General features: G+C 42.9%; 1 protein-coding gene across 5 annotated transcripts in view; it reads right to left on the bottom strand.

Annotated features, from left to right (window-relative positions):
• Positions 1-26911, bottom strand: part of MAP4K3 (mitogen-activated protein kinase kinase kinase kinase 3) — a 960603-nt gene that overhangs the window by 508522 nt on the left and 425170 nt on the right. For 3 of the 5 annotated variants that reach the window (XM_069235044.1, XM_069235046.1, XM_069235045.1), the window contains exons 15-16: positions 20509-20571; positions 479-537 (exon numbers count right to left, since the gene is read on the bottom strand). In XM_069235044.1, coding sequence (XP_069091145.1) covers positions 479-537; positions 20509-20571 — 122 coding nt within the window. The remainder of the gene's footprint in view (positions 1-478; positions 538-20508; positions 20572-26911) is intronic. The other 2 variants (XM_069235047.1, XM_069235048.1) reach the window with 1 other exon arrangement.

A 26911-nucleotide genomic window follows, 5' to 3' on the forward strand; every position in this document is an offset into this window, starting at 1 on the left:
TTAAACATACCAATTAGGAATATGCCAATATAACCACGTATAAAGGGTGAGCACAGGAATACGTACCAACATACTTTGAAATTAGGAGAACCTGCAAAGCGAAAAGTCAGACGGGCACCAATACTGAAAACGGGTCAAAAAGTATAAATGTGATCTTTTATGCAAGCCAGTAAAGAAGATGTGTTGTGAGTGGAACTAGCCAAAAGGGGTTGGAAAACAGGTCCTTCAAAAGGAATGGTAGGACAATAGGTGCAGAAGGAAAGAAGGGCAATTCAATGATTGCCTCTAAAACTACAACGGTTTGCATTCCAGATACCGGGGGACTGGGAATAATGATGTTTTGTAGCAGCAACTGACAAATTGCTCCTACAAAAATGACAATGCACTCAGGTTTCCAGAATTTGTGTTCAGTGCAAATCCCAAGCAAATGTACATTAACTTTAATATTTGAAGTGAATTTATTTTGTTTTGCACTCACTTGTTTCCACCCAAGAAGTAACCGCCATGGGGTCCCTGACCGTAATCTAGTTGAAGATCCTGTCAAATACAAAATCGAGAAGTGCCAGTTAGAATGTTGCCCAGATATATAAAAAAAATAATAACAACAAGAACAGCTCGAATTATTATTTTACTAAATTTACAAATGTGATTTATAATTCAACAACCAGTTCCAACAGTACATAACACAAATGAGACAGACCAAACATAATTAAAATAATTAGTCACATTCTAGTTAGTCCTTGCTTCCCCTGTGAGTTGTGAACAACAAGCACAAAACCTATGAGGTTTGGCAAAGATTTACCGAATGGGTGATTAGGCATTCTATTAGATTATCACTGTGTATAAAAACAAAAAATAATAATCAGCGGTTTTGGAGTGTCTAATGTAGTACTGTGAGAGTAAGGGGAAAGAGTCTGATTCATGCTATATTTGAAGACTAGCCACTGACTATGTACATTTTACCTATTTGGATATCATAAAAAATGTGTCTCTGAGCCAGTTCTCCTTGAACCACAATGTTAGTCACTCTAGTGCTATGCTGGAATTTACATTTCTTATTTAGTCATTAATAATGCTATCTCTGTCTTTCTAGACTAATGTGAACTCACTATAAACCTATATCACAGCACATTCTTGGTCATTAGAATATAATGTGTGCATTGTCACAATGTGAACTGTAAATGTCCAGGACATTTCATTCATAGTTGGGTGAAAGATAATTTTCATTTGAAGAACAGTGCAAATACAAATGATGACAAATGGTTTGAAAATTAATTTCTACCTGAAGACTTTTAGGCAATCAAAACCAAAAATAAACATTTAAGAAACCTTTGTTCTGTGAGCAAAGGTGACTTTCTCAATTTACGTAACATACATTTGGAGGAAGTCACACACTCACATAAAAAAAGACTGTGCAAATATGACCTGCATTGCCTCATCCCTGTTGTCTATGCAGTTACCAATGCTCATTAGTGTGAGTGCTAAGCCTGATGCACACTTTGCATGTCGGGTAAAGATTAAATTCATTCGGCATTCTGAAGAATTTCGATAAACTATAACAGTTAAATATTTAAAGTGTAATAAAGTCGTAATTGGTCCAACTGGCAAAAGTAGCATTAAAAAGGAGATAATTGGTATTCCCACAAGAAAAGGAGAAAGATTGAAGATTTTTGAAGCAATTGTGCACCAAACGCTAGAGATGAGGGTAACTTAATATCTATCCAACTACTGAAGTATAGGTTTGCCATCGCAATGTTGTAATAGTAAAGCAGATTAACAAGGATGACACCTTCTTGACATTGGACCTGAGCATCTATGAATTCCCTTACCAACAGAAGAACAGATTAGAAAAATGCAATGGCCTTCAAAGCAGATTCAAGATACAGAATGTTAGGAATTGAGTCTCTAAAGCCTGTCCTAAATGAGATTGTTTTTAAGATCTTTCAGCAGCTCCTGTGATGCCCAGTTACTGCTTAAATTAACATTAAAAAGTATTTTGGGAGGCCCTTTAAAAGTACTGCAATAACACTAAATCACCAAGAGACATACAGGGGCAACACTTTCAGAACAAAGGGCAGAATCTTGATTGCATCTAGAGTAAAGTCCAAAGTGATCTTCTATTGTCTTGGAGGGAAACGTTTTGGGGTTTAGCATAAAACACTTTACAAAGAGGATAAGAGTATGGAAAACAAGATTTCATGAGACATACACATTCACACTATTCATTTAATGGAGGGAAAGGTGTGTAGATGGTCTTTAAACTGAACAATGACAAATTTAAAATCTTCTGGCAAAAATGTAAATTATGAAGCATACTGAAAGATGCCTATGTGAAGGACATAAAGCTACAGAGAACCAATACAAGGTATAATGTAAACCAAAACAAACAACTCAAAAAACTTCAAGAGTGAAGTTAGCTGCAAGAGAAAGGTTGCGCATTCGATGGCTGGTTACATAGCCAGTGTGTTGACAGGACAGGGATGGGGCTTTCTGGGACATGGTACAAGTCAGACCTTGGACCAAATGAAAGTATACATCAACATTTATGAAGCTCAAATTAATTTTGCATTTTTTCATCTTTCTCAAGCTACTGAGGTTTTTACCTTGAATTGCAGCATCCTTATTGGAGGAGGTAACTGAAGAGCACATTATTGACCTTGCTTTCTAAACTATTAATGCTAGACTATTTTCATCTAGTCAGAATCCAATCTCTTTAGTCTGTGCGCTGGAGGCTGCGTCCCACAAATATCTGTTACTACTACCTAGTGATCCTGCCCTCCCCTACGTTGTGGGTAATACAGCTGAAGGTTTATATACCATGCTGATGAAGGTACAATTCATTAGTTTGCACAAGGTCTGAGAACAACTAACTGTTGGCTATCACTGTATATACTTCTATAGTCTCATCTTTCAAGCTAACGCATTACATAGGCAATTGTTGTGAAGAATGATGTTACTAATGAGTTAGGGATACCTGTTTGAGCAATGTATGCCACACTATTGTTTCACTTTCATATTTTAATTATAACCTTGTGTTAAAAAAGATCTATTTTTTGCACTCTTAGACCCATTCTTGTTAAACGACCTAAATAGTTTGTTTTGCAACATACTTTGCAGCTACAATGCTGTTCCAAGTATAAGTAATTTCGTTAAATCAACATAATATGTGTAAGGCATTATATAATACAAATGTCTTTGATATAATCGTCCTATGGCATCGCCTTGCTTTACACAATATCAATTCATAGTAATGCCAACTCCAGTCTTTATTCCTTCAGTGGTTTGTCAGCTGAGTACAATTAAGTTGGGTAATCATAACCATTGTTATTTGCAGTGCTAGAAATGCAAGTTGTGTGGCTTGAAGTACTAGATTTCTGCAACAAGACTGACTAAACAAGAGGAACCAGATTTCTATTGGTCTGAGGAAGGGCACGAGTAGGATACGTCCAGTGACAATGGTGAGTATAATAATAATGAGATTAACTTGGCACAAAGTCTTTCATAAAAACTACCAGTGTCAGACCAGAACAAAAGTAATGTGGACATTCAATAGGTGGACGCCCTTGTGGGAGGACTTAAATTGTCACAATCTAATTTATAAACACAGCAAAGCGGATCTACAATACAGAAGATATGGCTTTGGGTGCTCTATAGGTTGGGATCCAAACAAGGACAACACACTTCCAGCAAACTGGTGAGATGTATTTGCTAATCTAATTTCCTGTGCTCAAGAGAGGATCAATATTGCTTTGGCTCCATCATGAATCCTCACTTTCTCCACAAGTCTGAACAAGCCTCTTCGGGAAGAAATAACAGGTTTAGCAGAGGTGAGTAATATGTTGGGGTCATAAAAAGAATTAGATGTTGCTGACGTATCATACATTTGTTGAACGGCTATCATACTGTTACAACTTTATCTGGAAGAATAAGGAAGAGCAGTTGTAGCAAAATGTCCTTCCTAATCTAAAGGTACAAAGAACCAGTAACTGGAACTAAATTATTATTAGAAATTTTAGATTACATTACACATTTGGTGACATGCTTTTAAGAAATGTACTTGTGATCTAAAAAACTGCAATACATGATGAGAACTCAATCCAAAGTCTATTCTTTTTTATTAAATGCTCTCTACAGCACTGACCATTATGTGTTCATAAAAGTGACACTAAAGCACCAAATACAATGCCATGAGTATCTGTTTTAGACACCACCTTCTTGCGGATGCTGCAAATGTTCAAAACCCTGCTCATAACGAGGAAGTTTAACACCATAAAATGCTTATCAACCATGAACTCTGCTGACAGCTGGGATGATGAGGCGTTGTTCTAAGTGGATTCTAGAGTACTAATTCCAGATAGGAGAAGAGAGACTTGGGTGATGTAGCGTAATTTATGCACTCTCTACAGACTTAACACGACAGTAGAGCAAACTTGGGGGGCAGATTTGGTGCAAACCAGTTCAATGGCACAGATAAAACTCTTTGGATTTTTAGCTTCTCACTGTGACATTTAAAAAACTATGCCTCTGAAGGGGTGAATAATTCACTGGAAGCTGCTAGATCACTGTGGAACCGAAGATACTGTTTTCACCCTGTAATAGTTTTTAAAACTGAAACCTAATTTAACAAATTCTTCAGAAGTTAGAAAATCTAGCATAATAGGTGATGTAGTAGCAAAGTGAGTCTAGTCAGCCCTAACCACAACCATGGAGAAATAAAAATAAATAAACTTCATACATAATTAATATATAATGTACAATAGGGGAGTGCCATGTCGACTTAGTCATTTTCTCCCCACCAGCACACACAAGCTGGCAAGCAGTGTGTCTGTGCTGAGTGAGGGGTCCCTATTGTGGCATAAGACATGCTGCAGCCCTTAGAGACCTTCCCTGGCATCAGGGCCCTTGGTACCAGGGGTACCAGTTACAAGGGACTTACCTGGGTGCCAGGGTTGTGCCAATTGTGGAGAAAACTGTACATTTTAGGTGAAAGAACACTGGTGCTGGGGCCTGGTTAGCAAGGTCCCAGCACACTTCTCAGTCAAGTCAGCATCAGTATCAGGCAAAAAGTGGGGGGTAACTGCAACAGGGAGCCATTTCTTTACACCAACTAATGTATCAAATGGTGCTCACATGCATCAATAACCCGAAAATATACACAATCATAATTTGGATGAATACAAGGCCTAATACTGCAAAACAAGTGGGCAAAATCCGTTCAAGGACAAGATATTTACCTTCAGTTAACATCTTATCAAGTAGAGACTATCTAGGTTCAGATTATTTACCTTTGAATTCTCCTCAGGCGTCAGACTGGTTCCCGAAGTTTTTCGAAAGCAGTAACCCTGCGTGCCAGTAGGTGGCGCTGATCGGCTCTGCATATGTCATCGGCATCATACACGCTGGAAATGACACTGTAGTTCCTATGTAAGTGCCACACAGGCACACCAATGTCAGTTTCTTTTCACAACTTTCCACGGCAGAAGCGAAGAGCAGTGAAAAACACTGACCACAGGTTTGTCAAAACTAGGGCCCAAAAGAATTCCTTGTCCCTAGAAATCCGTTCGCAGAGCAGGGAGGCTGGGTCAGTAAGGAATCTGCAGCTATAGTCACCACCAGATAAGGCATTACCGAAGGCAAGCAACTTGTCCATCCAATAGAGACTTCTAGCTGCAGATGTTTTACCTTTGAGTAGATATCCAAGCAATACCATCCCCGGAAATGGGTCTGCTAACCTATTTCAAACAAAAATAGTCCTGCACAACCAAACAGGTAAAGTGCCCATCCCTAGGGACCTGACTGGCTAGGCAGCAGTGTTTGGTAAACGTATGCAGAGATGCCCACGTTGCTGCCTGATAGATGTCCAGGGCTGGAACTCCACCTGCTAAGGCAGTGGTAGCAGCTTTAGCTCTGGTGGAATGAGCGCGCAAACCCTCAGTGGGTTGCTTTTTGGCCAGTGTGTAGCAGATCGTAATGCAGAGTACGACCCATCTGGAGATGGTCTGCTTCTGCACTGCCTGACCTTTCTTTCCCCTCACAAACCCTACAAAGAGTTGGTCATCCACCCAGAACTCTTTTGTATGATCAAGGTAGAATGCCTCTAGGCGGTGAAGTCTCTCCTAATCCTTGGATGGATTTTGGGAGAGGTGTGTGTGTGTGTGTGTGTGTGTGTGTGTGTGTGTGGGGGGGGGGCTAAATATAAAAATTAGGCAAGGTGATGAATTGGCCTACGTGGAAGTGTGAAACCACTTTCGGGAGAAAGGAGGACCATGTGTGAAGCACCATTTTGTCAAAATAGATGGAAAGTAGGGTGGCTTAGGTGACAATGACTGCAGACCCTCAGAAAGAGGGGCAGAAAGGAGATCAACAGACTTGCCTGTGCACCATGCCACAGATTTCTTCCAACGACAGGCATATACCGTTATGGTGGAGGGATGCCTGGCTGTCAAGATAACATTACAAACTTCAGGCAGAAGGTCAAAAGCTGTTAACAGCAGATGCTCAATCTCCATGCAAGAAGGCAGAAAATGGACAGGTTCAGGAGGAGAACTCTCCCCTGCTGCTGCGACACAAGATCCTCCCCAAAGGGGCAGTCTGATCGGAGGACTGATGGACATGCTCAGCAGCTTGGGATACCAGACTCTTCGTGCCCGGTCGGAGCCACAAGGATTATCTGGGCCTGGTCATTCCTGACTTTCTTGAGAATTCTGGGAAGGAATGGTATGGGCAGAAAGACATACAGGAGGCCTAAATACCACTCGAGACGAAAAACTTTTCTGAGCGATTGCTGCCTTGGAAACCCCAACACGCAAAAGTGCTGACATTGTGTGTTTTCGATGGAGCCAAACATATCTAACCAAGGCTCTCCCCACTGCTGAAAGAGACCTTGCAGCACCTCCAGATGTAGACGCCGTTTGTGAGCCACTTAGCATTTTTGGATGAGTTTGTTCTCTTTGGTGTTTAGAGAGCCCTTCAGATGTTGAACCACCAGGGATATGCCCTGCTGTTCCGGTCATGTCCATGGGTGTAGAACTTCCTGACAAAGGATCCACGGCCCCATGCCGCAATGCCTGTTGAAGTACCACATAGCGGTGGTATGTCCGTGAGCACCAGAGCTAGCTTTCCATTGATAGAGGGAAGAAAGGCTTTCAATGCAAGTCGGATCGCACGTAGCTCCAGCATGCTGATGTGGGGTCCCGCTTTCGCTGGAGATCAGATTCCTGTGAACTCCACTTCTTCCAGATGGCCACCCCATTCCAGGAGTGACAAATCAGTCACTACGGTCAAATTTGTTTGGGAAAGGGATCTGCCTCTGACCCAATTGTGGTTCGTTAATCACCACTGCAGATGTTTTGCAATTCCCTTTGGGAGATCTGTACCATTTCGGAGAGATTCCCTTGATTTTGCACCCACTGGAACTTCTGGTCCCCATTGCAAAGCCCAGGGTGCCATCCTGCATGTGTCATCAGCAGGATGCAGTGGGCCACGAGGCTGAGCAGCCTCTGAATCATTCTCACCGAAATACAGGATAGAGGCTGAAACATCAGTATCACAGCCTGAATATTCTGGACTCGTCACTCTGGAGCATGGGCATCCAACCTTTTCATTAGTAAGAGCTACTTTTGCTCAAGCAAAGTCCTTGTGAGCTACTAGAAACGTTTAGTACTGTAAAATAGTAAGCACCTATATTAATATTATACTATGGGCACCATGAGCAGGATTATCTGAAGCAGCCACACAGGGATTTTAAGCGTGATTACCAGCAGAAGCTAGGAAAAGGTCTATCAGTATTAAGTGCCTCCACCTAACTAATGAAATGTCAGCCAAAGCATGAGGTGTCCCCTCTCACAAAGGACTAATTGTTTTCTAACTGTGAACGAAGACATATGGCCATGAAGCAGATCCCATAGACCAACATAGTATATGTTTGAGTTTTATTATGACACCCGGTCATTGGTTTGCCAGCCTACTACTCTAATCGTCTTAAGATGAGCAGTGCCACCTTCTTTAATATGCACAGACCCTTTGCAAGTGGTACTGGGCTCCATTTAAGCTCCGGGAGCTATTTCAAGGGTTATAGTAAGCTACTCGTTGGAGACCTCTGTTCTGGAGAATAAGCCTGAAACTGCACTGTGTCCAGAACAGCTCCAAAGGAAGGGAGCGTCTGAGAGGGAGTTATGTGTGATTTTGGCTTGTTTATAGTGAACCCCAGCGAATGCAGGAGGTCTGTTGTAGTCAGGAGGTGGAAGACAACACCCTGGGGTGAGCTTGCCTTTAACAGCCAGTTGTCGAGATAGGGGAAGATTGATACCCCTGATCTTTGTAGATGAGCTGCAACCACTGTCATCATCTTGCACTGGTGAGGCCAAAAGGGAGCACAGTGACCTGAAAGTTCTTGTGTCCCATTGTGACTTGCAAATAATGTCTGTGGGAAGGCATGATGGGAGTCTTAAAAATAAGTGTCCTGCTAGTCCAACACTAGACAATCTAGTCTCCTGGGTCCAGGAAAGGCCTGAGCCAAACTGAGCATCTCTAACTTCTCCTTGACGAAGAGGTTGAGGGCTCATAGGTCTAGGACAGGGTGAAGAACTTAGTAATTTTTGGGGACCTGAAAGTGGCAGGAATAGCAACCACAGCCTATTTCTGGCATGGAACCCTCTCTATGGCCCCCTTGGCCAAAAGAGCTGTATCTCCCTCGCGGAGAAGGGTAAATGATTCTCTGTCATCCAATCACACAATGGTGGCATGGATGGAGGGGTAGTCTTGAAGGGGAGAGTGTCCCCTTCAGACTATTTGCAAAAAAACACCTGTCTGAAGTAATGGACTGCTAGATGTAGGGCCTGGTACTGGGAGCACGACTTCAGTTCGTAGTCATGCTCCAGACACCACAAGCACACAAGGAGCGGATCCGTTACAGACATTGCCCAATGACAGGAAACGCAGGACTTGAAACGCATCTTTCTAGAAAACATTCCTCAACACACCAGGCGTGATCTCAAAAAATACTTCAACAAAAAGTTGAAACAGAACAGTCAAAAGCGACCAAGGGGAGATCTCTTAGGATTAGCGCTGGCACGGAAAGAAAGGAACTGCCAGCCCGTCAGGGTGGCACCTATATAAGAGCAGGGATGTTGTTTCCAGTGTGGATGACGCCGACGATGGGCATAGAGCTGATCGATGCCACCTGTCAGCGCGCAGGAGTACTGCTCACGAAAATCTACTGGTCCAGTCTGTTGCCTCTGGAGAATTCCTAAGTAAGGATTCTGCAGCTAGAAGTCTCTACCACATATGTCAGAAAAGGCTGCTTAATTTATTTTTGCAGAGATGTAAGGTGAAGGATTCAATGGTGAAAGGCACAGCTTTACTCAAAGTGAAACACAGACACGATGTTAGGAGCTACTAACTGCGTTCATTCATTTCCATGGTAAGATATTTGCCAAGGAAATAGTTAATAAATTAACAGCTTCTCCATTGATAAGCAAGAAGCAGAATTTGTAATCTAAATAAACATCTCAGATAATACCACAAGGTTACAATGGGAGGAAATCAGTGCATACCTGCGTCACTAGGGATAAAGTGAGAAGTTTACCGTTAGTGTACCTCCAGCTAAATTTTAGAACAGTTTCCCAGATGCAATTAATCTATAAATTATCGTATGAAATTCTAACCAACTTGTTTAGTCACTTCAACAGTGATTTTTCTCTGACACAGCCACACACTTGAATAAGTGAACATTTATCGGTGCAATATGTAGGAAACTGGCCCTTGTTTGCAGCACCTGCCCCCCTCCACACACACAAAGATACACAACATCCAAGGAGACCCCTGCACCTGCGGCCCCCTAGCCTTGGGGAATCTGACCGACAGTCCAGCAATGTCCAGTGGGCGCCTCCCCTACCTGTCCAGCCTTTGCTTTGCCCAAACAGACCCCCTGGTCCTGGCCTGCTGCATCTTCTGTGACCCCCAGGGTACCCCTATTGGAAAGTATTGGGAATTCAGCTCTCTGTTTTGCACCTTGTCGCCGCTGAGGGTGTGTGTTTGGTGTGAACCTGTGTACTTACCTGCTAAATGTGCTAACACCCCACCTCCCCTAGACTCTGATGACTCCTATGGAAAACTGCACTGTCACCCTTTCAAACTGAAAAATGTTACTTACTTGTAAACCGTTTGATTTGTAATAATCAAACAAAGTACATTTGATATATGTTGCTTGATACCTTTTGACAACTTTACGTATCTGCAACAAAGACCTTCTGGTTCTAGAAATAAAGTTACAAAATATATGTTTTCCTACATAAAACAACTGGCCTGGAGTTAGTCACTGAGTGTGTGTGCCTCATTTCTTGACTGAGTACAACTAATGCTTTGCACTACCCTCTGATAAGCCTAACTGCTAGACCACACTACCACAAAAGAGCACTATCATTGTCTACTTTAGCCTCTGTTAAGTCTCTGGGGAACCCCTGGATTCTGTGCAAACTATACCTCATTTTGGTACAGTATATACAGAGCCAGCGTCCTACACTATAGAAATGAGTACATGTGAATAAATCTGCATCAATTGACATGGGCAAGATGAGAAAAAAGAATGACTTTGTGGGGTCAAAGATTTGACAACAGACTGAGACTAAGAAGAAGAAACTGCTAACATTTGAGAATAATAGTATCAAACTATGTGCAACTAGTGTGCATAGGTGGTCCCAGATCTCAGCTAATTAATACGTTTTGTGATAATAGATCTGTTTAAAATATCACATACGAAGTTTGCAAACCCAATGAAAGAAAATTATTAAAAACTATGAAATATTCGTGCAACATTTTAGAGAGACAAAATGATAATTTCTGTCAAAGGTAGATTCTAAACTAAATCAATTTCAGATAAGCAATGGTGGAAGCTATGGGATGATATCCCTCGATCCAACCATTCCTTGAGCATGCAAGATGTGCATTACAATCTTTTATTTGACTGGTATCTTTACTTTACAAAACTTAAAAAGATATTCCCTAGTCAGTGTGACCTCTGCTGGAGGGGCTATGGCCTACTCGGAGACTTCCTCCATCTTTGATGGGACTGCCGTACAAGCCTCCCTTTTCGGACAGAAATCTTAGCGCAGATGAAAAGTATATTAGACCACCCCCTACCCTCCACACCAGCATTTGCCCTTCTAGGCCTTTGAAGAAGATTCTTTGAAACGCTAATCCATAGCGGGCCGTTGCATCCTTTCGCTCTGCCTCAGCTCTGCCAAAATAACCATAGTGGCAGCATGGAAGAAGACAACAGCTCCATCTCTCTCTCAATGGCATGCCACACTATGGCAAGCTATAACAATGAAACAACTAGCAGGCATACAATCATATGATTACATTTTTTTTTCTAATATAAAAGGGGACCTCTGGTCCAATTTCTATTGGAGGTCTTCCCTCTGACTACCTGTCCCACTCGAACAAGAGTTCTGAACCTATTCCAATTTTGAAAGGCATCCGAAACTCACCCCACAACAAGATATGGCTCTAGTCCCCTCCTGCACACCAAGCACACAAGTTCACAAACATCCTACATACACGTTTATCTATCTCACTTCTTCTGGTTCTTCTTTTTGGTAGTTTTTTTTTTTGAGGGGAGGCGGGATCAGGATTGTTAAACATTGAAAAGCTTGTATTCCGCTGTATTTTATCAACGTTATTCCATTTGATACTGAATAGACACTTTGCCGTGCTTCATCCTGTATTCAGCAACTGTAACTAACATTAGTAAACTGTATGTAAACCTTTTCGAAGCTCACTGATTTTAGATTTGTTGATGCTTTATATAAAAATCTAATAAAGACAGTCTGAGGGGAAAAAACAGAATGGCAGAAAGCAATGAAGTGTAACCATATATTTAGCCCCGAAAGGGCATAGTGCCTTACACATTTTCAGGCCTAGGAAGCCTACTACAACAATATTACAAACAAGGCCCTTAAAAATACAAACTACTCCCAAATGTAAAACAAAAGATCCAGCCAAAAGAGAGCTAAAAAAGACACCGAATGGTGGGAGAGGTTATTATTTTGGGGTTTCCCCAACGTAGTGTGGGGACCCAGAGATGACCTACACGGAAGGAGCCTGTCATGCTGAATGTTTTGATGTTGGTCCTGTTGCCTTAGGACCACACACGTTGAGAGTTATGAATAAAAATGTTTTGTAAAAAATGCCCTGCAAAGCATTATGGGGCGAGTTTCCTCGAGTGCAGTGAATATTGTAGTATCGGCTCTCCCACTGTGCCAGGAGAGAAGCAAAGAAGCAATGAGGAGTTCTGTGTTTTGTCTACTTAAAATGCACAAGTTTGTATATTTTCAACTGTTAAACTTGTACGTAAGTGGTACTCATGTAAAGCATCCCTCCAATCAAGTTCTCTCTATATGAAACATCAAAAAAAAAAAAAGAACTTCCATCCAGCGTGGCGCCTTAGGGTGCAGACACCACAAAGAAACAGAAGCATGGCCGGAAACAAGAGAGGCAAAAGAAAAAAATAGTGCACCACACTACGGTATATGGTGGATCGTGCAAAAATCCATGTATCAGGGTCAGTTTCAGAGGTGATAACAAAACAGCCTCAACGCTGGACAAATGTAAAGCATTTACCTATGAAATCAAGGGAAATTTGAAAGGCAGGCCAAGGTAAGAATGAAGTTGATGGGCATGAGATGGGCATGGTTCAAGCCCACAGAGTAGAGTACAGCATGACGAGAGAGCAGCGCATGCGCGCTGCTCGGCCCAACCTAAAAACAGTACGACAAACAACTGGTACAAGCAACAGCTACCCACATGTTTGCAGTAAAGTTTTGCAGCAAATGGCACGTATTAGGCAGCATGGCATAACCGCGCAACTTCAGGAACTTCATGTTACAGTTTTTCTTGAAATTACCAAAATTATGTAAACTACGCCAGTGTTGTTTAAATTTCACCCATGCCTACCTAAAATATCTGTAATGGCATGCAGTCACTGGCAATATCATTACATGTGTTAGCAACAGTGGTTACAAGAGGTTTGGTGGCTGCTCACATGAATTTAGCCTCTCTCCACAAAATAAACTAGAAATGGTGGAAACCCCGCTGTGGGCAAGTAGGATCTTTCTGACATGGTTGCCCCCACTTTATGCCTGGTCTCAGGGTGTTTTGACTGTACTACACTGGGATCCCGCTAACCAGGACCGCAGTTGTTAGTGTTCTCCCTCTCTTTCTCTCCCCTAGCGTCTTACATCCCACCGTTGGCCTACTGGTGTATTCCTGTAAGTCCCAGAACTTCCCCATGTGCAGCAGCATGGATTATGTCACCTATGGGAGCCCATGCAAACTGTGCCTACAGGACTACCATTGCAGCCTGTGTGAAATGGTGCATGTACCTTTTACCTCAGATATAAGGTTTACCTTATATTGCAGTCACTGCACTTTGAACCTATAAGTCACTCCTAAGGTGGGCCCTTCAGCCCAAGGGCAGGGTGCATGGTTCTAAATGTAAGAGTACCCCTGCATGAGCAGAGGTACCCCTACAAACCCCAGACTCCATTTCCTAGGTTTTGTAAGTGCGGGGAAACCGTTCAAAGGAATGTAGTGGACTCTGGTCATTACCAGAGGTACAACTACATAATGGTTTCTCTGAACCTGGTCATGTTTGGTATCAAACATGTTGGAATCATGCAACTACGCCAGTTCCAGTGTTAGTTGCATGACACCATGTACTCTGGAGGTTCCTTAGAGGATTCCCCCATGCCTGCCATCCAGCCTTGCAGGGTCTGCTTTGAAGGGCACATTTAGTGCACTCCTTGCAAAACTGGTTTCTTCCAGTGCAGGAGCCTACAGGCTCCTGCTCTGGCACAAAAACACAACGGATGGAGGGGCGGGGGGGTGGGGTGGGGTGGTGGGGCTGTGTAGTGACCACCCCACTGTCCAACTCCTCCTCTAGGGAGGCATCCAGGACTCTGCCAGGTGGCTACCTGACTCAGCCATCTTTGAAACAAGATGAGCAGAGGCCCCTAGGAGCAGATGACTAGTCAGTCCAGTTGAGTAGTGTCCACTCCTGATAGGTGGTACACCAAAGACGTCTACCAACCCGCTTCCTGGGTTAATTAAGGGCTCCACAGAAGGTGGGACCCTAGATTCACCTGCAAGATTCGTCTTCAAGACTATTCTGCAACCTGGACTCTGGATCCGGCTGCCAGACTTCACCAGGGACCAAGACAAGACTGCAACTGGTAGGAGGGTTCCTACTGTAACTTTCTCCCCAAGCACTGCAAGGACTTTGCAACTCCCTTGGCCATGCATCCTCCAGAGTCACAAGAACTCTGCCTGCACTTAGGAAACCAAGAAGAAATCTCTCTTGGAGTGAAATAATCACTCCCCTGCAACTGCAGGCATCTCAACGTGGATGACTGGTTTTAGGATCCTGCAGTCCTTTCGACTCCTCCAGGCTCTGCAACACAGGTGGTGGTTCGGTGGATCTCCAGAGGTCCTGTGTTATTTGCAACTGGGAAGTGGATGGTCTCTTGTTGGAGCTGCTATAATGCAAACCCTGTGCACCGCGTCTGTTTGTCATTACCAAGACTTGCTGCTCTTCAGTCCGAAGACTTCCTATCTTCAAGAAGCCCCAGACTCAAGCATCGCACAGCTTCAAGTCTGAAGTCCTCCCTGCAACATGGGCATCCATCTTCTTTCTGCTGCTGAGGCCTCCTTGCAACTCCCTGTGCCTGCTACCACAGGTCTTCATTGATTCCCGCTGACTCTCCTCACTACTGAGGGCTGGCCCTGACTTACCTGTGAAGGCTGAGTCCCTTGGATAATGCTGGCCCCATCTACTGCAACACTTTGTGCATACTTCATCTTGCATTTGCCAAGGCTTGTTGGTGGTTCTGCTGGTCACTGACCCCTCTGCAATTCGACGACCGGCGAGGGACAGCTTGTGGTGACTCCTGGTATCCTTCTGCACTGCCTTGATGCCACAGCTGCTTCTCCACGACAACCGTCCAACAGAGAAATACTCCCAAAAAGGGTTGGCATTGCTCTCCTGAACCCCATTGATGACTCCAGGTGGTTTGGACTCGGACATCTCTTTCTGCATGTACTCCTTTGTCTGGAATTTGCGCCTGGTTCCACTGACCTGGTCCATGGTTCACTTCAGAAGCTGGACAGCCGAGGTCCCAACAGACTTCAATGCAAGGGTCCGACACAACCTCACCCCATGCACCTGGGCTCCACTTTTTGCCACAGGAGGGGGCACTTTTAAACCTTTCTTGCTCCACCAGGTTTCTTTGGGGTCCTCTGGACCTTCTGCAACTTTTTCCCCAACCAAGACTATCCTATGATATCCTATGGACACTGACGCTAAGTGACACCTCTGTTTACAGGCTTCTGAGTAAAGTCTGATACTTACCTCAGGTGTTCTAGTACTTCCCCAGTCCTTAGGATCCTTGAGTATTAGTCTTGCCTGGCTGGACTTTTCTTCACCCATTTTTTTTAGTAAATGGTTTGCTGCCCCCATGTCACTTTATGATTTTACCTATGTTTTTTTTTTGTTAGTATATTTTGTGTATGCATATCTCCCACTGGAAGAAATACCAAACTTAGTTTAGTGCCTCTGTGTTAATAAATAATACTCATTTTTTAAAATCTTGGTGTGGTTCTTTCTCATGCGTAAATCACTGACTGACTCTGTGGTTATTGCAATTGCTTTACATTCCCTCTGAAAAGTCTGAGCTGCTCTCCACAGCTACCCTTTGAGCACTTTTGTTATTAGAAACCACTTACACTATCACTAAGGGTTGTCTTGACTCAGTGCAGGGTGTCTCACTTATAGGTGTACACCATACAATGAGCCAGCCTCCTACACCTGCCACCTTTTAGGGTCTTTAAAAAGGAACTCAAGGTGCCCATACGAATTATCAAACATGTCTGCACCCCAATCACATGTGTATGGCATAAAAGCCCTTGGTTTTCAAAACCAAAACCACCAAATGTCAAAGATCCTTGAGTCAAGACAATCAAATGTGAAGTCCAGTTCACCAACTAAAATGTATTAGTCGCCATCGAAGACCCTTTTCAGCCAACGATTCGGCATTGTTTTGGACATCTGGTCTGAAAAGAAATACAATCAAAAGCTCACTAGATTCAAATTTGTACATTTCTGTGTGACTACAGTGACTACTTCACATGTGATGAAACAACTTCACCAATTCATGGCACAAGTGATGAGAGAGGGCATTAATTACAAGTAAACTAACTACTTGTTACAAAAATATAAAATTGGCTCACTAAAATGGCCAAAATATTTTTTGGCCAACATAATATATTATTAGGTTCAAAACCCAGTTCGTTTCGAAATTAATACAGGTATGTGTAAAATCTACAGGTCTACAATATTAAGATTGATGACTATTCAACAAATATATACAAGATACTTGTGTGATAACGCAATGTCAAAAAAAAAAAAATTGCATCAAATACTGGTGATCTGATCAAGTAGATAGCCATAGAGCGACACATGAGATAACGGAGCTGGGAGGAAACTTCAAGTGAAATAAGAGAAAAATACAAAATAAAGTGCTCCCAAAGCCAGTGTCTAAAACACAATGGATCCGACGCATCTGGAATTCCACGATTAAATGGAGAGTAAATTGTGTGAAGTGTGCTGTAATGAAAAACAATATGATTGAATAATAATGCAAAGAAATTAAGAGAAGACCATATGTTAAATGGACTGGATACATCTGACTAGTTATGATCACTGTAGCAAAAAAGCAAAGTGTATCGAAGAGTACTACAAATCGGATCACTTAATATGTAAGCTTAAGATACTGAGAAGTAAATGGGCCTTGAGTAGTAGAATATGCACGAGTCGTGAGTCCCAGAAGATAAAAATATAGAGCAAATTATATGTTGCATATACTGTACTGTGAAATACTTAAGGAAAAAAAATGTGTGTACATGAACACAGTTAGGTAAGAAATATCACATTCTCTTCTCGGTAAACCGAGTACTAAACTTTTGTAATAGCATTTATAGACAATAAACAGAAGTAGGTCTGACAGGCAGGCTGCTAGGGTACACTCCGGACGCTATTTAAACAGTGCTTGGAAAAAAGAAAAAACAAACAAAAAAAAAAAAACACACTAGCTATAACATCGTATCTAATTCTGTGAGTCATTTTATTGGTGTCACACAGTCAAGTACATGATGAGTCCCTAAAAGTAACAAGCAGTCTAGACTAGGTCTTGCCTTTGGGACTTACAGGACTTGCTAATGATTTTAAGTCATGGCTAAAGAAAACAAATAAAAAGCGCAAGACATGGCCATTGCGCCATTTTGTAGGCACAAGCACTACACATGACTACAAAAATGATGCAAGCATTTGTTTTTGTTTTTTTTACTTACCGAAATGGATGGCTGAATAAATTAACAAGGTCAAAAAGGTTTTTCCCCTTAAAGTTTTTTTTTAGGGGAGCAACACAGAGAGGGTGGATTTGGGAGCAACACATAGAGGGCAAGTGTGGAAGAAACACTGGGAGGGGGGAAGCAAAAACTGGGAGGGGGGAAGCAAAAACGGGGGGGGGGACAAACAGGATAGAGTGCAATCAGAGCAGGCAAGGAGAAGCACACAGGCAAGAAAGCAATGGTGAAAGTACAAAAGTGTGAGTATACAAACAACTTAGAGTTCAGGGGAGAAAAAGGACACGAGGGAGGCCGCTGGAGAACACGTGCTGTCATTGAGTGCTTAACCTAAAAGAAAAATAGTAGTGTTTGAAAAGCAAGCAGTGGAAGCATAGAATCCAACTAATCAAACCCTTCCCACCTGGGAGTATGGCTATTTCTTTTCCATCTACTATAATATATGATTTAGGCTGACCCGTATAAGCCTAATTGAAAGTAAAGCTTCCACTACTTTTATTGCTTGTATGTGTTCACCCCATTTCTTCTCCTGATAGGATCTGGATTACGCTTATGTCCTTAGGCCTGTGAGAGCACAACTACTGATAGAAAGGTTGACAAAGGGGCACATGTTAAGGAATTCCTTCTGTGTGCCAGCTCTTTCACAAAATATCTATGCCTTATCCAGTATATGCCATCCCAGTCTAATATCACTGGAGTTTTTGCTTGCCTTCATCCTGCTAGGAGCATTTGTTTGGTAGTGAGTAGAAGTAGCATTACTAGGCTGTGGATGCCATTTGCTTTCCCGCAATTGATCTCCAGTACCAATCCCGGTAGAACGCTGGATAACTGCCCCATATATTTTATTCTGGTAATTTGTGTTATGTGATCTAAGGTCTAGCCTCCGAACTCATGCATCTCTGGGAGTCAGATAATAAATGCATGGTAGTCCTTAAATCCTCAACACTCCCTCTAGTTGCCCATCTGTCTGACTAATGCATGCAATCTAGCAGCTTTGTAGTGCCCAGGTATGTAGTGCCATCTGTAGAGGATATTTAAGACGGCCTCCTCTCCTCATACATTTCAGGTGCCTCTGCAGGCATTCCAAAGGTCATCTGATTCTCTCTGTGAAAACGTCATCCTGGGTTCCCTCTCTCATGACCCTTAAATTCCTATTTATGCAAGCGTTCTGCTTTTTCTAAAAGGATTAAAGCCCGTAATGCTCCAAGCCCGAATAGGCCATTCATGGCCTAATGTCTCGCTGTGGTATTAATGATAAAGCTCATTTTCTCGCAAATGTAAGTCATCTTTTTACATGCTCGAACATTGTGATTGTGCCCTCTTTAAGCATGTTACCTAATGTAAGGTATCTGTTCACCTCCCAAGAAAGGAAATATTCTTAATGTAGGCTCCACCTGAAATCAAGAGCTTCACACCGGATTAGAGAGGACTGAGAAGATTGTGAGCCTTGTTTATAATACAATAAGCACAACAGTCTGTGAAATCGTTTCAATAAATGGATTTGAAGAAAAAAAAAATAGGCTTGTAATATATGTGCTTACACCAAATGAATGTATTATAATATCACTTTATATTTTGGGTTTTGGAGCGATGTGAATTTTAAAAGCAATGTCATTTTAACCAGGCAAACATCACTAGAAGAACAAAACAGCATTCTTTTGTCGCTCCTATCCAGATCGAGAGAGGAAATGGAGAAATTCTTGAGATGGTGAATGAATGCTTGTGATTATGTCTGCACTCAATATACTTTTTTCAATGTAAAGTAATACCGCAGTAATACTTCAATAATCAAAACTTGCAAGACTGAACCTAAGAAGTTGCTATAAAACTAGTACCCTTAATGAATGATAAATTATGATTAATAAAAGTAGACACTTTGCTACCGAATGATTCCATTATATACCTTAACCCTATTAACTTATATCTTAGCTACATTTTCTCAGGTCGTCTTCGGTTTTTTACCATAAATCCAAGAACCAACATGGGTTGCAAAAGAAGCACAAAATGATTCAAGATGTAAATGTCAGTTTTAAGAGATAATTATGTTCACAAGATTTTCTTTCTGGGATTTACCACCTCAGAATCTGTATTTCCATGTTCGTTTTTGCACAGTGTGTAATGTATGAAACAATGTGCAACTTAACACTAGACTGATAAACATGTAGAGTCCCAATGAAAAACCCTAAAGAACAATGCACACATTGTGGTATGGCAGTTAAGAGACACGATATTTAAGCACAATCTACCACGCCACTGTAACTGCGTCTCACATTAATGTTTTGTGCTAGCTAGCTGAACCTCTGAAGCGTAGAACTAGAGGACTGATTTATTTACAATAAAGACGACACGAACTGAAATTTTCTGAATATATCATAGTCATAGTTGTGATATTAAATGATCCTTTTGTGTCTATTTTTTCCATGCAGCTTAACTTTTAGAGAATTTATTGCCATGTTTCTTAATCCACTCAATCAGGGAGAACCAAGATAAAGAGGTAAACAAGCAACATCCAACAAAAGCAGAAAGGTCACTTAAATGTCAGGTTGTATTTTAAAACCTCAAAGAAACATTAATCAACATGACATCTGTCAGTACGATTTAAAGTGGTATCTGCAGGCTTTAAAGGGCACAAACAGTTCATATTAACAACAATGTATTCGGGCTTGTTTCAGTAGAATAAAAAAAAGGAGAAAACACGTTTTTAGCCTCTGCATCAATATACGACAGCATCAATGCTGAGAATGGCTTAACAAAATGAGACCAGAAAAATGACAATTGAATTTAGAAAAAGTCACAAATGCATGTTAGACTGCCTATCAGGTTTCTCCTCTCTTTATTCAAGAACATAATGAAGCAAATGCAGTGAGTATAGTCTGGCAAACTGCAAATATACCCAATACAATAATGGTTTCAATAGTAATATTTCTATTAGTCATATAGAAGAGAAAGGAAACATGTTTTTGAATAGAAAGAATTGTTCTAGAAATGCATGGACACACAGTAACAGGACAAAAGGTTAGAATTCTGAATGAAAAATATGAAAACATAAAACCAAAGCTGACAAAGTAAAATTCAGAAGGTGAAAAATACCAGATTAGATCTTGCAGTGTAGTATAATTCCTCTGCACTGTCCAAATAATCGTCCCTGTCGGGCTGTTTAGCAGGCAGAAACCCAAGAAACCCATGTTATTACATCAAGGCTTAAAGTCATACATACACAGCTGGAAATATTCACAAGCATGCTGTTCTAAGCAGAAGGAAAATGTTACTTAACCTGTAAGCATCTATTTGTGGCACGTAGTGCACATGCTCTGCATACTCCTTCCATCTAGTGTAGGGGTTAGATGTGTACAACTTGCTTTTCTTTGAAGAAATCTTTTGCGTCACAAGGTATAGAGACTCCGCCTATGAGTGGTAAAGCACACGGGCATTGACTACATAGTTAAAATTGCTCTCAGCATGGTAGGTGAGGATGGGGATGGAGCATGAAAATGCAGAAAGATGGCCATGCAAAAAATAAACTATGCAAGAAAGCAATTTAAAAAGGAAATATATCTGCAACACCCAAAGGCTTGTGGGGAGGAGGATGGGACAAACAAATCTACAGCACTACCTGCCATAAACAGATGCTTACTGGGAAAGTACCGTTTTCCACATATAGGATGTGTTAACTGTAGATACACATACTCTGCACAGAATGTAAAGCAGTCCTACCCAAGGTAGTGACTAGCCAAAGGATGTTGTAGAAGACTGGAAGAGTATGCGTAGTACAGCCTCATCCACTTGAGTTTATTATCGTGCTAGGACATCCACGTAGCAGTGCTTGGTGAACGTGTGTAGTGTGGACCAGGAAGCTTCTTTTCAGATATCAGCTACTGGATGTTACCAAAAAGGCCAACAGGTTGCTTTTTTGCGGGTTGAGTGTGGCCCTGGTTTGACAGAGAGCTGCCTTTTGGCATAGCAAGTTTGAAAACACTTAGCTAGCCAGTGAGCTATCTATGATTTTGAAATGGAACTATTTTTGTGCAGTTTAATGTATACAACCAACATCTGCTGCGTCTTACGAAAAGGTTTTGACTTATCACTGTAGTACACGAGGGCTTACTTAACATCTAGTATGAGAAGGACTCTCTCTACCTTGGAGTCTGAGAGCAAGAAGAACACCAGGAGTTCAATTGTCTCGTTGAAGTGAAAAGAAGAAATCTTCTTGGGTAGAAACTTTGGATTAGTGCTAAGGACTAACCTATCGACATGCACTTAGAAAAAGGCCTCTTCCAGTGTTATGGCTTGGACTTCACTCACACGCCTGAGGAAAGTAATCATGACCATACATGCTACTTTTCAAGACAGAAACCGGAGGGGGCAGAAGCTAAACATTATGTCCCATGGGCCTAGTGATGACTTCAATGAGATTCCAGGACAGGACTGGAGGTATCCTGGGAGGGACAACTCTCTTAACTCCTTCCATAAAGGTTTTAATAACTGGAAATTAATAATTATGAGTGTTCCTTACTCTGTAGCTATACTGCCACTGCAGCCACAGGTTACTAAATTAATGTGCAAGCCAGACCTGAGCATTGCAAGTGAAGCAGGTAGCAAATAATGTCATGCACTCCAAGCCTCAATGGACAAATGTGTTTGGGTAGACAGTAAAGCACAAACCTTCTCCAATTCGCTGCATAATAGAATCAAGAAGTGGGACAGTGAGCCTTCTTGAGGATGGTCATATATTCAGGCGGCAAACTGAGGTAACCAAATTCTAGGACTCCGGGACCCAGAGCAGCAGGTTGAACTCCATGGGACTGGGATGGCTTACCGTGCCCTGGTGTTCAGTGAGACAGTCCAGCCTGCTGGGGAGCATCTTGTGAGGGACTACAGACAACTTGAGCAGAGTTGATAACCAGAGCTGCATGGCCCACGTGGGGGACACTATGAGCAAGATGAGAGGTTTGCTGAAGCTTCTGAATCACAAATCTAAGGAGTGGTGGAGGCTGAAAAGTGTAGGCAAGTATCCCTGACCAGTTCATCCACTGTGCACTGCTCATGGACTGCGAGTGTGGAAACCTGGAGGTGAAGCTTGGCATATGGCATTTTCGGCATTTGTGAAGAGGTCTATTTTGGGAAACCCCCATTGGAAGTCTGGGAACAGGACTTGGGTGTGGAGTTCCCACTCATGTACTTGCTGCTGAATCGTGCTGAGCAGGCCTGCAAAGTCGTTCTTCACTCCGAGAAGATACTCTGCTAGCAAATGTACTCCCTTGAGGGTCACCAAACGCCAAATGATTTGCGCTCACACCAAGAGCTGAGATAGTGTGTACCCTCCTGTTTGTGCTGGTAAAATCTGGCATTACTGTTGCCAACAACCAGAGCTCATATCCATAAGCCACAGACATAAACTCATCCATTTTCAGTTACGCTGACATGCAGACAGTACCCCCAGTGCATTGGCTAAATATGACCCCTCCAAATCCTCACAATGGCCTAAGTGCAACACGGAAGAGGCCCATCTGACGTGGACGTGTGCCAAAGTAAGGTGGCTCTGGAAAGATGCTTTTACTCTATCTCACATGATAGGAATCACCCTAGACTCGACCCGCTTGTTGCCTTGCTAAGATATGTGCAGGAGATACCACAGGAGGTGAGCAGATTTACTGCACTGGCGGTCCTGCTGGCTAAAAGGGAGAATGCCAACTACTGGGGCAGCTGCTGGGTTCCGACCACACAAAATGAACTTGCTAGCATGAATAATTGCAACACTAATAGTGAAATCTATGCAAAGACATTTGGGGCCGACTCAGACACGTCGTGCTACAGGAAGAGTCCCAAGAATCTACCTAGCACACATGTCCTCTACTACACTGCCATTTGACGTGCCCCTCTTTGGGTTGCTGTGTTAATTGCATTTGCTGGATCTGCAACCAGGCACCTACTGGCCTTGTCATACTCATGCATTTGTCAGCATCGACATGCCTAGACTTTATTTGCCGCTTGTAGAATGTATAATTCTCAATACCGCGACATGGTAACCCTGTACTGCACAGTTCTGTATAATGACCCTGCCAGTTTTCCTGGTATTGTTGTTGTATTTTTAATTTCTATTCTCTCTGTCTCCCATCAGTTCTATTCATAAGAGTCACTACCTTTTGCAATGAATGTTTAATAGTTGTGCTTTATGATGTAGAACTGATAAGTAAAGCTTTAAAAAAAAACAAAAAGAACAGCCAATAACTCTAGACAGTTGATGCAGAAGGTTTGCTAGAAGGGAGTCTGCAGACCCTGAACAATCATGCCCTAAAAAATGCACCCTCCAGGCCCGAGAGATGCATCTGTGGTGATAATCCCCAGGGGCATTGTGTCTAACGGAAAGACCAGCCTCGCAACAGACTGTTGCTATTCCACCACTGCAGAAAGGAATGAGTGCCGGCCCCAATCAACACTCGATCCTCCAATAGACCCTCTGCTTTTTTTCCACTGTGCCGTCAGGTACTCCGAGGGAGGACACATGTGTAAGCGGGCATGGGGAACGACGGCAATGCAGGAGACAATCATATCAAGGAGAAGCATTACTGTTCTGACTGTTCACTGACAATTTGGCTGAAAAAAAGGCAGCAGGAGATGGAAAGCTTGAACCACTGCTGGGCTGGGACAAGCTTTCCCAGTGACTGAGTTTGGTGTTTTTCCTTTGTAGAGCTGTATTTGTAGGGGATGAAAGTGGGACTTGCCCACAGAGGTGAAACCCAGATTGTGAAGAAGATGTACAGTGGGTCTGCATATGAGCCGAACATTGCTATTTGGTTGCACTCTTTATCAACTAGTCTTCAAAATACAGGAAGATTTGGATGCCACTTCTCTGGAGATACGCAGTTACCACTGCAAGGCATTTGGTAAAGACTGTGGGGGTGGTGGTTACCCTGAAAAGTAGAACTTTTAACTGAAAGTGCTTTCCACGTACCATGGACGTGAGGTAGCAGAGTTTGCAGGGTGCATCAGGATATGGAAATAGGTTTCCTTCAAGTCTCCTTGCTGTGATAATGGAATGATGCCCAGGAACGTTATCATTCTGAAGTGCTCCGACAGGATGTACTTGTTGAAGGGTCTGAGGTATGGCATGGGCCAGAGAGACCCAACTTTCTTGGGTATTAGAAAGAACAGAGAGTTCATCCCTTTGCTGTGTTGGTTTCTTGGGACAGGTTCTTTGTTCTCCTTGAGTAAGAGCGTGCCTATTTCAGGTTTCCTGGGGAAAGTGATTTTTTGTGGCGGTGGGGGATTCTCCACCAAACTGCACGTTGATCAGATGCTGCTGGACTTCTAGCTTAATGCCAGAGACCAGGACCAAGCATGTCTACAGATCAATACACTGGTGTTTATGCCTCTGGTGGCGGTGTCAGCCCCACTAAGAGCATACCTGATGGTAGTGCTGGAGACTGCCGCTCAACTACATTCTCTTGTGTCCATTGTCTGTATTGATCAGGGAGAGCTATATGAGGCCTCCCATTTCATCCTATAGGCCACAGTAATGCCTAGACAACAATTCCACAGAGCTGGTGATTCACCAATTAGTTGCAGATTGAGAGGCAACCCTTTACTTGCTGCATCAATCTTACTCTATTTGTCTGGTGGTGGGGCATCCCCAGTACCCTGTGCATTCATCCGTTCACGAGTGATGTGCACCACTAAGGAATCGGGATGAGGCAGGCATCTAATATAAGGTGGGTCAGAAGGTGAGGGCATGTATTTCTGGTCAACACTCAAGGTGACAAAACTGGCCCTGAGTCTTTGAAGACCTCCTGCGTAAGCTTAAGCATCCCCTTAAGCATTGGCAAGAACTGTGTGGCACGCTTGGTGAGGGTGAGAAATTCTACCAGAATATCCTTTTCTTCTGGGATCGAGTGTAGGGCCACCTTCTGAAAGATGCCTGCCCTGTGGATTACTTCATGATAAGAGGAGTTATTATCATGAGGGGAAGTTTTGGCAGGGTAAAAGTGGAGGTCACTGTCAACTGTAGGGTCAATACGATAATCAACCCAAGGGTAATGCCAGGGTTCTAGGTCTTAGGGAGCATCATATGGATCTAAAAGCTGAAGGATCCCTTCACACAAGGAACAATGAGGAGAGCCCTCCAGGGACAGAGTGGGAGCCCCTGTGGTGGTGGTGGTGGAGTAGGAGGAGGAGGCGGCGATTGAGGAAGGGGAGGAGGAGGTAGACGTAAGGGCAATAGACTGGTGCCCCTGTAATGATGCTTTTTTAAGTTTTGGAGGTGGAGAGTGTTCCAAAGCTAGTTGCTCTTCAAAAGTCAAGTTCCTCTTATGAGGGGGTGTCTCCTGCATCTTTGGTGGAGGTTTTGCTGAGATTTTCCCCATCTGTGGATGGATGAACAGTCTTCGCTGTAGAGTATTCAGTTACTCCTGAAGGGCACTGAAGAACCAGCAGCTCGCAATCCTTGGAGTCTGCCATGCATGGGTGACTGGGAGCCGAAGCCTATCTCTGCTTCGATCTGTCCGTCAGTGCCAGCATCAACGAGTGTTTTGGCTCTGAGCTATCCTTTGTTGCTGAGACCCCAGAGGCTGTGAAGGCAACTGTCGGCATCAAGGCGGCCAGGTCTTGAGTGGCTTGCTCAGTGCCAAAGTTAGAATGAGTTAGATCGGAAGCCTTAGATCCATGTGCCATGGTTGGAAGACAGTGGCAGGCCAGAAGGCTGTATCTCCAATTGTGGGCTCATAGCTTGGCCCGTGGAGTGCGTTGTGAGTTGGCGGTGCGAACTAGTACTCACGGCTGTGGTTTTCGGATGCTGGCCTGGTGTGGACTGTGAGTCTGGGAGCTAGGTGCCCAAGGGGGGAATTGGGTTCCATGCTGAAAGAGGCAAGTTTTTCAACCTCGGCCTCTTCTTCCGCTTCCACTCTTTGTCGTCGTCTTCTCAGAAGATATTACAGATATCTCTGCCTTGTGCTTTTCCATAGCGTGCCGAGGAATCAGATGATCCCCATGGTTGCGGATAGGATTTTGGTGCAGAAAGTGAGGCAAGCATAGCAGGAGGCCTCATTATGCTCCAGCAAAGCAGAAGTTGTAAACTGTTGGTCTACCAGGAGTACTTGGAGTGGCACTGTGGACAGTAGCAAAAAGGTGTTTTCTCCAACACGGTACTCGCATTCTCAAGCCCATGACTTGAAGGAAGAGGCCTGACAGAGACAAGGCCCCAAACTGGGTGTTGACAAATGCAAAAACACCGATCTAATAACTGGATGACAATGGAGGCGATGAAACTCAATGTAAGAAATATGTCCAAGGTTACTGGGAATGGGTGACTCATGATGCCCAGACGAAAAATACATTGTTGCATCGACTAAGACACACGGCAAAGCATGTCTGACTCCAACGGTGGAAAAAAACAATTTAATTAAGGAGTCAATGTCCATGCACAATACCAGTCATAGAAGAAATCAATATATTTCGCGATCCGAAAGACGTATTCAAAGAAAAACAAGTTGTACATGTC

Source organism: Pleurodeles waltl, chromosome 5 (genome assembly GCF_031143425.1).
Source record: "Pleurodeles waltl isolate 20211129_DDA chromosome 5, aPleWal1.hap1.20221129, whole genome shotgun sequence".
Lineage (NCBI taxonomy): Eukaryota > Metazoa > Chordata > Amphibia > Caudata > Salamandridae > Pleurodeles > Pleurodeles waltl.